Source organism: Quercus lobata, chromosome 12 (genome assembly GCF_001633185.2).
Source record: "Quercus lobata isolate SW786 chromosome 12, ValleyOak3.0 Primary Assembly, whole genome shotgun sequence".
NCBI lineage: Eukaryota > Viridiplantae > Streptophyta > Magnoliopsida > Fagales > Fagaceae > Quercus > Quercus lobata.
Window position 1 is genome coordinate 37,652,155 of NC_044915.1, and position 15,705 is coordinate 37,667,859.

A 15,705-nucleotide genomic window follows, 5' to 3' on the forward strand; every position below is an offset into this window, starting at 1 on the left:
CTTTAGAGCAACCTAATATGACTTCTCATTTATTTCATTTCATATAATTTTAGAATAGAATAGCATTTTACAGTAGGCTGACATAATATTTTGTAATTTATTAGTGATATTTTTTCATAATAAGATTGTTATCATAAGAATAGGAGGGGTTTAATTTGAAAGTGCAAGTTAAATATAATTTCAATTTATGACGTTCCCTATTGATGATTGTTTTTTATTATTAAACTAAGATATTAATTGGTTTTTAATGTAATTAGAGATTAAATCCATTCTAGATTTTTTATATGACAACAAGAGTTGATTTTAAAATGCAAGTTGAACTACAATACAATACTATTTAAGAATTTTTTTTTTTGGGCAAGAATTATAAGTTTTTTTTTTTTTTTTGTAGAGAAGTAAGAATTATAAGGTTCTTGATTGACTAAGGAGGTGAATGTTAATCATGGGTAATTTTCTTATGCTAATAATAATACCTTATAATTATTGGTATTATAAGGTATTAATGCTTGATGATATGATAGGAAAAAGATCGAACGGACTAAAATTTGGACGTTGGAGTTTTAAACCCAAAACTTTAAAACGGCTATATTTTCTCCTAAATACTCTCTAAAAAAAATTGGAAAAGTCCGGTGTCGTTTGCGTAACGTCTCTCTGAAGATTCATAGAATCCCAGCCTCCTCTCTATCTTTTTCATATACCTTTACCATTACCATGACTTGCAACTTGTTCGTGTACCGTGCAACAAAAAATAAAAACCCCCGCAAACTCGCTTCCACGTCACCATAAACCCACCAACGCACTTCACTCTCATTACAAAACTACCTTACCTACACCACGTTGCCTTTTCAGCACGCGAGTATCCAACCCCTTATAAATTCCGCGAGTAGGATTTTCATATTGGAAACAATTTAGAAACCCAAATAAATAAATAAAAAGAAAAAAAAATTTAGTTGAACTTTACAGCCCCAGTCTTAGTGCGACAGTTATGCTCTCAAATCTCGCCTAAACGTCTTCCCTTTCTCTTTTTCCGTCTCTTTCACTCTCTCGCCGGCGTGTCGTAACGGTTATATTTCCGATCAAATTTCTTGTAAAAATCACGATAAAGCCACTCTTTCACTCTTGGACACTCTAAAAAGAACTGAGAATTTTAGCTCTTTATTCTCTCTCTCTCTCTCTGAGTCTTCTTTGGAAACTCGCTCAGAGCTTTTACTACTTGGCTCTCCAACCCCAAGCTTTTGGAGGTTTTTAGGGCTAAGAAATGAGATTGGAATTGATTTGTGGATATTAACAATGGTAGCTGCTGTGTCGACGACGACGGCGGCGTTGAATTCCAAAACAACGCCGCGAGGTGGGCCACGGTCACAGCAACAGCAACAGCCACGCCAAAACCCTACACGGCGGCCGCTCTTGCCTTCTGAGTCCGACAATGCCATCGCTCCTCCTCGCCGTCCAAAATCTCGGGAAGTTACTTCTCGCTACATGTCCTCCTCTTCCTCTTCTTCTACTACTACAACAACAACAACAACAACAACAACTACTGCTACGAGTTTGAATAATTCTCGGAGATGTCCGTCGCCGTTGGTTTCGAGGACGGCGGCGGCTTCGACGGCTACGATTACGCCGATGCCGTCGGTCACAAAGCGGTCTCAGTCGGTGGAGCGGAGGCGTGCGGTCACTCCTCGCCCGAATTCTCTTGATTTGAGAATCGGAACCGGCAATGGCGAAGTCTCCGCGGCTCAGAAGCTCTTGTTCACTTCGACAAGAAGCTTATCGGTTTCATTTCAGGGAGAGTCGTTCTCGCTCCAGGTCAGCAAGGCTAAGCCGGCGCCGTCGCCGTCGCCGAATGTAAGAAAAGGTACGCCGGAGAGGAGGAAGGTTACCACCACGACGGCGACTACTCCGGCGAGAGGTTCGGATCAGACGGAGAATTCGAAGCCGGCGATGGATCAGCAGCGCTGGCCTGCGAGGTTACGGCAAGCGAATTGTATGACTCGGAGCTTGGATTGCACTGATGAGAAGAGAAATCTCAGTGGATCAAGTGGTGTGGTTAGAGCATTGCAAAATTCAATGCTAGACACTAGGGCTTCGTTTGATGGAAGATTGAGCTCAATTGAACTCGCTGCTGTCGAAGGCAATTCAACTATTGGATCGGAGACACAGTCTGATCCTATTGCTTCCGATACTGAAAGTGTATCTTCTGGTAGTATTTCTGGAGCACAAGACTGTAATAGTAGTGGTTTACAAGGACAGCGTGGAAATCGCGGTATAATTGTTCCGGCAAGGTTTTGGTCAGAGACTAATAACCGTTTGAAGCGCCAACCGGAGCCGTGCTCGCCGTTGGCGAAGAATGTAGGAGCCAAGGCTGTTACTCCTAAGCTAATTGCGCCGAAGAAGTTATCAATTGATAATCCAGTATCGTCTCCTCATGGAGTTGTGAATAGCAGGGGAAACTTGTCTCCAATCCGAGTAGCATTGCGCCCTGCTTCACCGAGTAAGCTTGGGATGTCGTCCCCTTTGAGGGGAATGAGCCCGTCTCGAATGAGGAATGCGGTGGTGGCAGCTACACCGAGTAGTAATTTGAGTAATACGCCGTCTATTTTAAGTTTTGCTGCTGATGTTCGGAGAGGGAAGATTGGGGACAACCGTATAGTTGATGCACATTTGTTGAGGCTCTTGCATAATCGGTTTTTGCAATGGCGTTTTGTGAATGCTCGGGCTGATGCTGCCCTATATGCGCAGAAGTTGAATGCGGAGGTAAATGTCCTGGACTTGATCCTGACTATGTTGATTGTATAATTAACTCATGTTTGCTCTGTTACTACTTTGTTCATGCAATCTTATTTATTTATTTGTTTATGGTATTTCCTTACTTGAAAACTATACTGTTGCATTGAATTCATGGAAAGTATAGAAAGTAATGCAGTGTCATTTTATTGAGGGAGAAAGGATGAAGTATGAAGCTGGATGGATCAGATAATGGTGCTGTGTCGTTGGATTTGGCCACATTACAAACTTCTCTTCCTAAATGGATGTGTATCTATTATATTCCTTATAGAGTTTAAGTCAAGTGCAAGTTACTGGATTCTGGTCTGTTCTCTGTTGGATAAAAAGATGTGAATGGAAGTGGATGAATATAGTCGGTTGAGAAGAAAAAGAATGTGTTCTCTTGCAATACTTTGCACGGAACCAACAGTGAGCATGATAGGGTGGAGAGTTTGGTAGAGGAAAGAGAGGTAAAAGGTCAAAAAGGTTGAATTTCTAGGAGGGAGAGGATAGTTTATAAGGGGAAGTTGCTGTAAGGGATAGTTCAAAGGTGGAGGTCAATGGTTTGATGCAGTTTGTGGAACTTGCTAGAGGCAAAGATGTAGGCTATCTGGGTTAAAAAGAACAATCTTAATACTTTTGTAAACAACCATCTATGGTTTATTTATCTTAGTGCGATGACAAGTGCTGTCCACCAGAAGTGACATGTTGCATTTGAGTTCAGGAATCAACCTCTAAAAAAAAAAAGATATGGTAGTTATGTTGCCTGCCTACTATGACTTCTCCCATACCTCATAAAATGTGAGCTTTGTGCATTCGGTACAATCATTTTTTTTAAATAAATAAAATCTTAATGATCATTGAGTAGTTTTATTCCAAATTCTTGGAAGTTTATGATAGGGAAGATCTAGGGCGTTTGGTTTGGTCAATTTTTTTTGGGGGGGGGGGGGTTTATTTCAGGCCGACCGCAATGGTCATTTTAGAAACCATGCACTGAGACTGGTTGATCAAGATGGAGTCTGCATCTAATTGGTTTGGATTGGTTTAGTCAGTGTTATGATTTTGGCCAAATCACAAATAAACACAGAGAAAGGGAGAGGGGTTGTTTGTCGTTGTGGGGCTGTACCGACAACAGATGACAGATAAGCAGCTAGAGAGAGGAAGATACAGGCCTTACCAAGGTTGCTGATGTGGGGTTGTTGGCGGTAGGACAGCGAAGTGGTGACCACAGGTTGAGGAGGCTGACTGTGTCTTTGGGGTGTGAGGGTTGAGAGGAGTGGCTAACGTTTGGATAGAGAGAGAGAGAGAGATGAAAATGATAGGGTTTGGGTGGATTTGTTTAATTGTTTCAGTTTTTACTTCTTTGATAGGATTTGGTGCTTCTGAAGGTGTACCTTCTTTGTGTGTGTGTGTATATATATAGTATTTAAAATAATATATAAAATACAGTAGTGACTCGGTTGGTTTTGGTGTGGTTAGGTCTAGCTTTTACTTAAACCAAGTCTGCAACCACACTGAAGATCTCAGTTTTCTTTTCAATAAAACTGATTGGAGTAAAAATTGGCCAAACCAGTCTGGGTTGGTCAGATCATTTGGTCCACCAGGTTTTTTTATTTTTATTTTCGTTGTTGTTGTGTGTGCAGCCCTTAGAAAGACTTTCTTTTTAGGCTTTCAATTAAGAAAGACTAAAAGAGAATTTGTAGGCTTTTGAGTGAGTAGAAATAGAGTCGAGGGGTGGTAAGACTTGATGGTCAAGAGATGGTAAAGAGTAAGAGCTTTCAATATCTTGAATCACTAATTTATAAAGATGGAGAGATTGAAGAGGATGTGAATTATAGGATAAGTGGAGAGGTGCATTAGGAATTTTGTTTGATCGTAGAATATCTATTTAAGTTTAAGTGAAAATTTTATAAGATTGCTATATGACCAATTATGCCTATTATATTTGAATGTTGGGCTATTAAGAAGCAACATATTCATAAAGTGAATGTAGATAAGAAAGAGTAAGTCAAGGAAATCCATTTAAAAGATAGGTTTAGCCCCTATTGATGAAAAGATGAGGGGGAGTTGCTTGAGATGGTTCGGTCATGTTCAGAATGCACTCGTAAGAAAGAGTAAGTTGATCTAAGTTGAGAGAACAGAAAAAAGGTAGAAAAAGACTAACAATTAAGAAAGCAATAGAGAGAATGACTTTAGATAAAATGGAACAAAGGAAAAGAATACTTGTGGCCAACCCTAGCTAATTTGTTGAGGATCCATAGCTGACCCCAAAATTTTGGGGATAAGACTTTGTTGCTGTTTGTTGTTAATGCACTCATCTTTAGTAGTCCCCGCAGGGGGAGGGATGCTGCTATGTTTTATAGTTAGTATTTGGGTTGAACATTTAGTTAAGAAAGAATGAGGGTTTGTTAGCGGTGCACCTCAGAGAGGTATGTAATCTCATTTTCTGCAAAGGGAGTCCTAAAAAGGTGAAAGGAATGGTTCAAAGTTGGCAATGAATCCCAAAACTTTCAGGAATTGAGTTTAAAACATAGCTCCATCTTGTTTAAGGTGGCATATATGGAGAGAGAGGAATAGGAGGACTTTTGAAGGGTCTTTTACAGAGACTCAAATGTCAGTTTGTTGGGTCAACTTTCTATTGGTTGCTCCCACCAAATATATATGATCTCATCAATTCTTTGTAATTGTAACTTCACTAAGGGAACCTTTGGGTTTATAACCAGTATATGCCATTGATTTCCAATGTGTTATTGTACACTTTGTGTTTCATGAAATAATTATTATTCCTTATTGAAGGAAAAAAATTCCTGCATTTGGGTGCCCTTATTTTCTGCAATGATGCGTGATCTCATGGGATGGGTTGCTGATGCACTCCTTTCGGCTGCAAACTGCTCGATGGTTGCCCTTCCTTCATCATATCTCAGATTGCTTTTGGGATACATTTCTAGTTGAAGGGAGATTAACTTTAGCCGCAAATTGCTTGGTGCGTGCTGTTCCGTTGCAATGTATTAGGTTGGTTTTGGATTTCAATTAAAGGCAAAGTTGATATCCGGTTTTAAAGTAAAGAGAGATGAAATCCAGGGAATCTAAGAAAGACTAGGAGTTAGTTTGTGGACCATGGGAGGATTATGTTAGCCTTTTGGCCGAAATTTTTTTCTCAGTGGATGCCCGTCCTTTGTCATTTTTCAAATTGCATTTGGGATTTCAATTTTGCTGTGGAGATGGTGTGTTTTTTTAATTGGGCAATCTGTAAGAGATTTAACCGTTTGCAGGAGAGTGTGATTGTCAACAGTTCAAATGCTGTTCCTTATAGAAGTGTAGCCTTTATCAGAAAGACAAAAGCCCAATATTTAAATTAAGATTCTAGAGAGTGATTCATCAGAGGATTGACTGCAGGACTCTGGAATTATGGTTAATCAATCCTCTTAGGTGTGAATGTTGATTTGGAAAAGAAAGATGTCTGGTATGTGATTGAAAATACTGAATTTCTTCAACCTCGATTATTATGTTATCAATGGTGGACTGACTTACTGATCTCAGAAGTTTGTTAAGCGGAGTTCAAATAATTAATTTTAACTGAATCAACAGAACTCAGAAGCACTTCGTGGTATTTGAGTCATTTAGTAAGTAAGTAGCCATTCTTGATGAAACCAAACGTCTAACTCATCAGTAGTAGTTCCTTGAAATTGGTGCTTCCTCCGAGCTGGTGAGTCTCATTTTGGTCTTAGATGAAGACAAAATAATTTTGTCCCCAGCTAACATCTAAATGGAGAGCTTTATTTCAGGATATTTCGTAGTGATCACTAACAACTCTTGTGGGTACAAAATAGTTCTTCAAAATGCCTGCTATTAAATTGTTTGCTCCAGATGGATGCGTATTGCACCATGTAACTGTTAATCTCACTATCACTATCTTGATATTGTCTTCTATGTTGTGTTCCTCTTAATTAGATGATGCCCAAAAGTCCAGGCTATTTAAGATTTCCAAGCATGAATGTTTGTATCTTGATGAGGACATAATTGCGTGCTGAGGTTGTCAATACTTTGTTCATGTGAGAGTGCATATTTATTTTATTTATTTTGTTTCACTTGCCACTTTTTCAGTGTTTCAGATGTTATGCTTTTACCTCTTCATTTCAACATATTAAGTTATTTCATTGCATAAATGTTTATTTGTCGCAGAGAAGCCTTTATAATGCATGGGTAACTAGCTCAAAACTACGTGAGTCTGTTAGAGCCAAAAGAACAGAGTTACAACTGTTGAAGCAAAATTTGAAGCTAACTTCCATCCTGAAGGGGCAAGTAAGATTTGTAGCTACACTTTTTTTATCTATATAATGGACTGTTAAATTTGCTTTAAAATCTTTCATTGCTTAAGAGCATCATCATCGTCATTGTCATTTTACTACTGAAACTTATTTGGGTTATCCATGTTTTGCATTATTGTTTGTAAATAATTCAATTTTTAGATATGAGTACATTCTTAAAAAGGTTCTTTTTGTGCTAGGATTTTAGAACCCTCCCTGTTTTTCAACCTTTTTCTCCTTTCCATAAATCCTCTTGGAAAATAAAATTTGAATAATTGCAAGATGAACCAAGCTAGCTTCTTCTAACATTATGGCCTATGGTAAAGGTAATTTTGTCCTGGGTCATTGGCTTGAATTCCATTATGTAATTTATGTCTGCTTAAAAAATTATAACACTAGCTAACTCTTCAGGTTTTTTTCTATCTTCTAGATGTCACAAAGATATTGAGATGCATGCATGCTTGTGCATAAGAGGGTTTGTTGCTATCACTTGCTGTCTAATGTTGAATTTTATTCTAATTGTGTTCAACAAATGCAGATGACTTATTTGGAAGAGTGGCCTCTTACTGACCGGGATTACTCCAGCTCTTTGTCAGGGGCTACTGAAGCTTTGAGGGCTAGCACTCTTCGCCTTCCTGTTGTTGGTGGGGCAAAGGTAAGCATTAACATCTCCGCTTCCCAAAAATTGGCACATTTGTGGCAGAATAAATTTTAATTTGGTTCTTTTGTTGCTACAGGCTGATATCCAAAATGTGAAGGATGCCATTTGTTCAGCTGTTGATGTTATGCAGGCTATGGCATCCTCAATCTGTTTATTATCATCAAAGGTATCTTTTTTTAATCCCAAGTTGTTCTATTGTTGTTTCATCTAACTTCTTTTTTTAAAAAAGGGATTTAATATGCAGAAATTTGCGAACACTAGTTTTGTATCTTATAAATGGAGCATAAGCTTGTGCATTAGGTGGTTTGCAGGGTCGTGGTTGGTTGAAAGAGTAGCAGATCATTCTATACTGACAATCTCTATAAACTAACTTTATAGAATATTTCATTTGTAACTTGAAATAGAAGGTATAAAATTATCTGTTGCTTTCCAAGTAGTGGCATTAGTCAGATGTCCATGGCCTTGGATGTGAGCACAGATCATGTTGTCCGTGGAATTTCCTTCATCTGTTGAGAGATAATTGATTTATTCCTGTCTTTTGATCATCTTGGATTCTTGTATCAGCAGAGGTTGAGGCTGTTTTCTTCTGTGAGTGGATGCTATCACCCTTGAGGTCATATAGAGATGTTGACTTCCAATTAAAATCCTATTTCTTACTTTGTTGTGGGTATATCAATTTTTCTGCTTTTTTGTTAATGGAACCTCCACTTTCCTCTTCATAGACCTTCAGTCTTTTCCTGCCATTCCTTCCCTGCCCTGTGCCTCCCCCAACACACCCCCTCTTTTTTATCCCCTTGCCCCTGTGGGGAAGAAACAATGTTCTGAAATTACACTAGAAAATTCATCTATCTTATTATTATTTTACTTGGTTATATCATTTTGATTTTACACTTCAAATGGGGACACCTCCTGGAGAGGTAACAGCCAAATTGGAGTTATTTTAATCCATATATGATGTTGTATGTCAGTTTATGTTTTATCGGCCACATTATCTGCATGCTGTATATTGCTTTTATGCTCGCAACAAACTCACATATGCAGTTATATGTTTTGCTCATGCATAAATATGATTTAATCATCTTAGTGTATTTAATTTATTTAAATCAATCTAAATTTCAGTATATATACACAACCACACTTTTACAACCATTGAAAACATGAACAAATTTAAGATGATGAAGTTAAAAAACACTGTCAATTTCTGTGTGTGTGTGCATACATTGTAACTGCTATTTTTGCATAGTGTATGCATCTAGTGATGTCGGTAGTAAATTCACAAGCATGCTTGCATACATGCATTCACAGCTGTATTTTTTTTTATTTGCTCTGTCATGCACAAGTATTTCAGTTTTAAATTTTTTTGGGTTTAAACTGAACAATACACCATGTTACCAAATTTAACATTTGATCTTTGTCAATGGCATTTTCCCCATAAAAGTACCCTACATCATTCAATCTTTACAAGTTATTTGTGTCATGTCTGAGGTTAACTGACTATTTCTCTACCATTATTAGTATTGGTCCTTGACTTGTTACAAAAATTAAGAAAAAAATGCAAAAAACAACCTCTGCATTTGGGTCAAATCCAACCTAATCCCATGTACTTCTAATTTGAAATTATAAACCCCTGAATTTGATAAATCCTCAAATCACTCCTGTTAATGTAATGAATGGAAAATGCTACACATGCATTGCTTGTGATAGAATCAATAATAAAACATTTGTAATTAAAATTTAATAAAAATTACTTTTAAAACTCTTTATTTATTTTTTCTTTTTCTTTTTTCTCTTCCTTCATCGGTGGCACTATGGCCCAATCACCAACAAACCCCTGTTGCATGGTGCTGATGCTAACAACCATGTCCAAATCCTAGAATATATATAAAGAAAAAATAAAACTTAAAAACAATTGGCTAGATGGGTGCAAAACTGGTGGCGAGGTGGGCGAAATAAGTGACTAGGTGGGTCGGGTTTTGGATCCCTGATCCAAATCCATGGTTCTTAGGTTTATCCATTTTCACACTGCTTTCTGATACAAATCCGTGGTCCAAAGATCAAAGGGGTTTTTTTCATTTTTCCCAAAAAAATTATTAGTATTGATCCCTGTATGTTCTTCAAATGTTTTCCACAGTAGATGATTTTGGGATATTGAATTATACTCTGTTTAGCCTGCTACTTTTTCATTTTTGCTTTTAAAAGCAATTACACTATCATTCATCTTCTCTATCCATAGATGGCAAAAGATTTTCATAGTCTAGCAATTGCATTTATGTTTTTTGTGAATTGTTGACCTCCATTAGCACAGTATTATCTTGCATATCCTAACACTGTAGAGTCCTCATATGCAAAAGACATGCAGCAAACACCAATTAGATATAACTGCACTTAATCCCGGCTCAAATAAACTCTAACCAATGAGATATCTAGATCTTGTTAAGCTCCATCTTTCTTCTCATTTGATTTGTTAGAAGATGATTTCATTTCACAATCCAAGTGTACTTCAAACTATTCTCTATCCAAAGAAGTTTTTTACCCCCTCCTTTTTTTGGGTTGGCTATCCTTTTATGATTCGTTCTACACAACCACACATGGCTATCCTTTTTGTATGATTTCTTACACTCACACACACACACCAGTGTTAGTCCATCCTGCACAAACATACATGCAAGTTCCTAGTCCATCCTGCATTGTTAAAGTAGCCACTTGTTTTCCAATCTTTAGCTTATTTGTCCCTTATGCATGAAATTATTTGTTATTTATAGGTTGGTAATGTGAACTCTTTGGTGGCTGAACTCTCAAAGTTAAGTGTGAAAGAGCATGCTTTGCTTGATCACTGCAAAGATTTCCTGTCAACAAATGCAGCCATGCAGGTAATTGTTCTATTCAACAATTATCAAGTAATTGGGACGGAAGTGTCAACGCAACTATGATGGCTGTTCCCACGCATAATGCCTGGGAACAGGGCAGCAACTGTTTACCTAACATTGGCATGTCCTTAGCCGTTATTGTTGTGTGAATAGCCATTCCCATTCCTCTTCCCTAAAAGTGAAATAAAAGTAAAAATGTAAAATTCTAATTTTGTAATTCGGTAATAGTTGGCATCCTAGATTCCTAGTGTGTGTGTGTGTGTTTTTTTTCATTGAATAACAACATTTCTGATTTGAAAATTTTAATTATGGCCAGGTGACAGAGTGTAGCTTGAGAACACATATTATACAACTAAAGCGTGTACCGCCAAGCTGACAATGAAAGTGTAAAGCTCATATCATTTGACTGCCTACGTTAATAGCTAACAATATCCGATGACCCCCGAGGTAATAAGAGATTTATGTTTGGTTGTGGCTTCAGAAGAGTGCTAATTTGGCCTTCTTTGAAATACATAAAAAGTAGTTGTATGATGTATTTTCGATTAGTAGATGGCAGGAAATTGACGTTCATAATATCAAAAATTAGATTGATTGTATACAGGTGTTTTTCTTATAGGCCTGAGGAATGTATATGTAAATATGTGTAATGATGGTTCCATGTTTCCTTTTATTCAATAGTTGATTAAGTTGCCTCTTCCTATTCTGTGTATTTGATTAGTTTTAATCTTTTGAAACATCTTGCATGTCTACGTTTGTGTGATGATCACCACGCCCCAATAAACAAACTGATATGTATTTTTGCTACTGTAAGTTTTTTTTTTTTTTTTGGTAAAGGGGATAATAGATAAAGAAAAGCTACACCGGCACAAAGCCAGTAGGACAGCGCCTACTTAAAGTAAGACCAGACAGATCATGATTGAAAACAGAGAGTAACTCCACAGGCGGGTTCTCAAAAAAACAGAACACTTCATCTTGTTTCACACCCATTCTGGCGAGGGAGTCAGCGCAACAATTTGCTTCTCGGTAACAATGGCTGAACTGAATATGCGGAATCTGAGTTACCAGCTGTTTACAGTCATCCAGCAGGGGGGAAATAATAGGATTTGTCTGAGAGGGGTTTTGAAGAACATCTATTATGGCTTTTGCATCCAGTTCTACTTCAACGGCTTGGAAATTTTTGTTCACACAGATATTTAGGCCATCCCTTAACGCCCATAACTCCGCTTCAAAGCTCGAAGTAACACCAATCCTTCTTGAAAAGCCTACCACCCAATTACCTGAAGCATCTCTAATCACACCTCCTCCACCAGCTAGTCCCGGATTGCCTAGGGATGACCCATCCGTATTCAGCTTTCTCCAGTCAATTCTAGGCCTCTCCCATCTAATATTTTTCGTTGCAAAGCTGCTGGCTTTCTTCCAATCCGCGGCATACCAGAAGAAATCACTGGCTTGACTAATAATACGGTCTACCAAGTGAGGGTCAGGGCTACTATTCTGGAATATTATTTTGTTCCTTTGCATCCATATCATCCAGATGGCAAAAAGGAAGACTATGTTCCAGGGAGGTTTGTTGGGGCAGCAACCTTGATCATTCCTAGCATTCGTAGACAGCCAAGAGTCAAGACCACAAGAGAAAAAAATTCCTGTCTTCCTCAGATATACCAAGCTGCTTCCAGATGTCCTTACTGCCCCCACAATCACTAAGTAAGTGAATAATAGTTTCGGGACCGTTGTGACATCGAGGACAAGAAGGGTCAGGACTAATACCTCTAGAAGCTAAACAATCTTTAACACCAATGCTATTGTGAAAGCATTTCCAAACAAAGAATTGAATTCGAGGAAGAATTTTAATTCTCCAAATCTAATGCCCCCTGAATTCGGGATTGACATCCCTCGAAGTAGCCAAATTATACGCGCTTTTTAGATCAAAATTCCCGTGGATATTTGCTGCCCACGACATTCTATCCTCACTCCTAGCAGCAAAAGCATAAGGAGTAGCCTGAATTCCCAGCTTTATACTCAGAGGGAGGTCAAAGGAAATCTTTCCCCAATTCCACCCGTTAACCGAAATGACTTCCTTCACTTTCATGTTACTTTCCTCCCTGGTCAAAGGACCTTGCACTAAATTTCTGATGGGACCTTGAGAAGACCAATTGTCAGTCCAGAACTCCAAATTGCTGTCATTCCCAATCACCCATTTTGTTCCAGCAGTAAAAACCTCATGGCCTTTCTTCATACCTTTCCACACTCGGGAGCAAGGGAGTTTGTCACAGTTGGCTGAGTTTGTTCTCCGACGAGAGCAATATTTGCTCCTAAGAACTCTTGCCCATAAGGTTTCTTTTTCTGAGTGAAACCTCCAGTTAAGTTTTGCCAACAAAGAGGTATTTCTTCCCTTAGCAGATTGTAATCCTAGACCACCCTCCTTCCTAGGCCTTGTCACCTTCTGCCAACCCACCCAATGCATCTTATTTGAAGGCTCTGTCGACCCCCACAGGAAATTCTTGCTGATCCTGTCTATGCCTTCCAGAACTTTACTTGGAAGATAAGCACACTGCATGGAATAATTGGGGATAGTAGACAAAGAAGATTGAATAAGAACAGACCTACCCGCCATTGACAAAAGATTAGCTTTCCACCCCGAAAGCTTCTGCTTCATACGATCCAAGATAAAATTAAAATCTTGATTCGACTGCCCCTGATGCTTCATAGAAATACCCAAATATTTCCCAAGGGAAGAAGTCGCTCTAAACCCAAGCAAGTCACACAAATCCTCCCTACTCTCCACATCAACATTTGGCGAGAAAAAAACCCTTGACTTGGACTCACTAATAGTCTGCCCCGACTTTTCACAAAAGGTATCAAGCACCTCACGGATAGCAATGCAATTTGCTTGATTTGCTTTTGCAAACAACACCAGATCATCTACAAAGAAAAGATGAGAGAAGCTTGGCCCACTCCTGGAAGCTTTAATAGGATTCCACAAATTCTCACTACATTTCCCCTCAATAAGTTGGCCCAGAAATTCCATACACAAAATGAAAATGTAAGGGGACAAAGGATCACCTTGTCTGATGCCTCTAGACGGGTAAATAGGCTCCATCATGCCCCCATTAAATAAAATAGAGGTGGATACTGTGGAAATACTACTCATAATGATCTCCACCAGGTCCATAGGAAAATTGAATCCGATAAGCCTATCCCTAATGAAACCCCACTCAAGCTTGTCATAAGCTTTTTCAAGATCAATCTTTATGGCCATGAACCCCTCTTTACCTTTGGCTCTACTAATAGAATGAACAATTTCTTGGACTATAATTGCATTATCAATACCTTTTCTTCCAGGAACAAAAGCAGTTTGGAGAGGGGAGACAAGCTTATCTAATAAAGGTCTAATCCGAGCCACTACAACCTTTGTGATGACTTTATAAACAGTATTGCACAGGCTGATTGGATGGTAGTTGCCCAACGTTTCCGGGCCTGGGATCTTTGGAATAACGGTAATAAGAGTTCTATTAAGATACTCTGGAATTTTTTTTCTAGAGAAAATCCCTTTAACTTCCTCAACCAGAGCATTCCCAACCACAGCCCAAAAGCCCATCAGGACCAGGGGCTTTAAAAGGCTTCATCAACCAGAGAGCAAATTTTATTTCCTCCTCCATGACCTCACCACTAAGGAATTCACAATCGTCTTCCGAGAGATAAGCTTGACCCTGAGTCAATAGCGGGGGATTTCTCTCTGAAAGAGCTAGAGATGTGCAGAAAAGGCCCTCAAAACCCCCTCTAATATGTTCCATAACATCTCTCTCATCATACAACCATTCCCCTACGCTGTTTTTTATGGCTGAAATTCGGTTCCTGTTTCTTCTGACCATAGTAGACATATGATAGAAGGAGGTGTTTCTATCTCCTTGAATCATCCAATTAACTCTAGACTTAAGAGCCCAAATGTCCCTTTCCTGGTCTAGAATAATTTCTAACTCTCTTTGGAGTTGCTTCTCTAAATCCAGCAGATTTGATGAGGGTCTTGAAGAAATAGCCTTCTGAGTTCCATTGAGCCGGGCCATAATTCTCCTTTTCTTGCTGAAGACATTACCAAAATGTTCCTTATTCCACCGATTCATTTCAGTAACAAGGTTATTTGTGGCCCCCTGAAAAGTATGAACCGGATTCCAAGCAGACGAGACCACTACTGGAAAAGAAGGATCAGACAACCAGCAACTTTGGAATCTGAAAGGTCTAGGAAGTTGAAGCTGGTAATGCTGAGTGGTTTCCAGAAGCACAGGACAGTGATCAGAGTGACAACGGGTAAGATGAGTAACTTTTGCCTTTGGAAAGTTTGAATACCAGTAAGGGTTAACAAAAAACCTATCAATTCTCTCCTGAATTAACGCAGAAAGTTCTCTTCCATTAGATCATGTGAACCTCGGCCCTGAGAACCCCAAATCAACCATATTACATTTGTCAAGACAATCTTTGAAATACAAGGATCTATTCATACTGATAGCTCTGCCACCAAACTTATCATCCTCCACCAGAGGTTCGTTAAAATCCCCCGCAATAACCCAAGCCAAATTATGCAACTCAGCTAAAGCAGACAAATTATTCCATAAGATAGACCTTTCCTCAAACCTAGGACTAGCATATACCGCAGAGAAAATCCAGGAAAAGTCAGAGGCACATACCTTAACTGTGACATGAATTTCCTGCTCAGTCTTTGAAATCAACGACACCTCCACTCTGTTTGAATTCCACATCACCCATAAGCCCCTAGCATAGCCAATAGTATCAGAATGAATTGCCCTATCAAAAGGCAATCTGTCGGTAATCGCTTTTGCTCGAGCACCACCTATTTTTGTTTCCATTACCACCATAATTGCAGGATTATGGTTATGAGCAAGCTCAGTAACATATTTCTGAAAATTGGGTTTCAGAGAACCCCTACTATTCCATATGATAATATTCATAGGAAAATCCAAGAGAGAGAACAGGCACATATCAACAAGCAGAGGTAAAATTACCTCAACCATCATATTCCATACTGTCTTCCTCCATAACTTCCTTACCTTGTCCCTCCCTGGCAATTGGGTTTGCTGGCAGAGCCGAAGGC

General features: G+C 38.8%; 1 protein-coding gene across 1 annotated transcript; it reads left to right on the top strand.

Moving 5' to 3' along the window:
- Window positions 1-903: 903 nt before the first annotated feature.
- Window positions 904-11,298, top strand: LOC115971174 (QWRF motif-containing protein 2-like). Its single transcript, XM_031090912.1, has 6 exons — window positions 904-2,754; window positions 6,946-7,065; window positions 7,609-7,725; window positions 7,808-7,897; window positions 10,494-10,601; window positions 10,915-11,298. The coding sequence occupies exons 1-6, from the start codon at window positions 1,291-1,293 to the stop codon at window positions 10,972-10,974; spliced, it is 1,959 nt and encodes a 652-aa protein (XP_030946772.1). The 5' UTR covers window positions 904-1,290; the 3' UTR covers window positions 10,975-11,298.
- The last annotated feature ends 4,407 nt before the right edge of the window (window positions 11,299-15,705 follow it).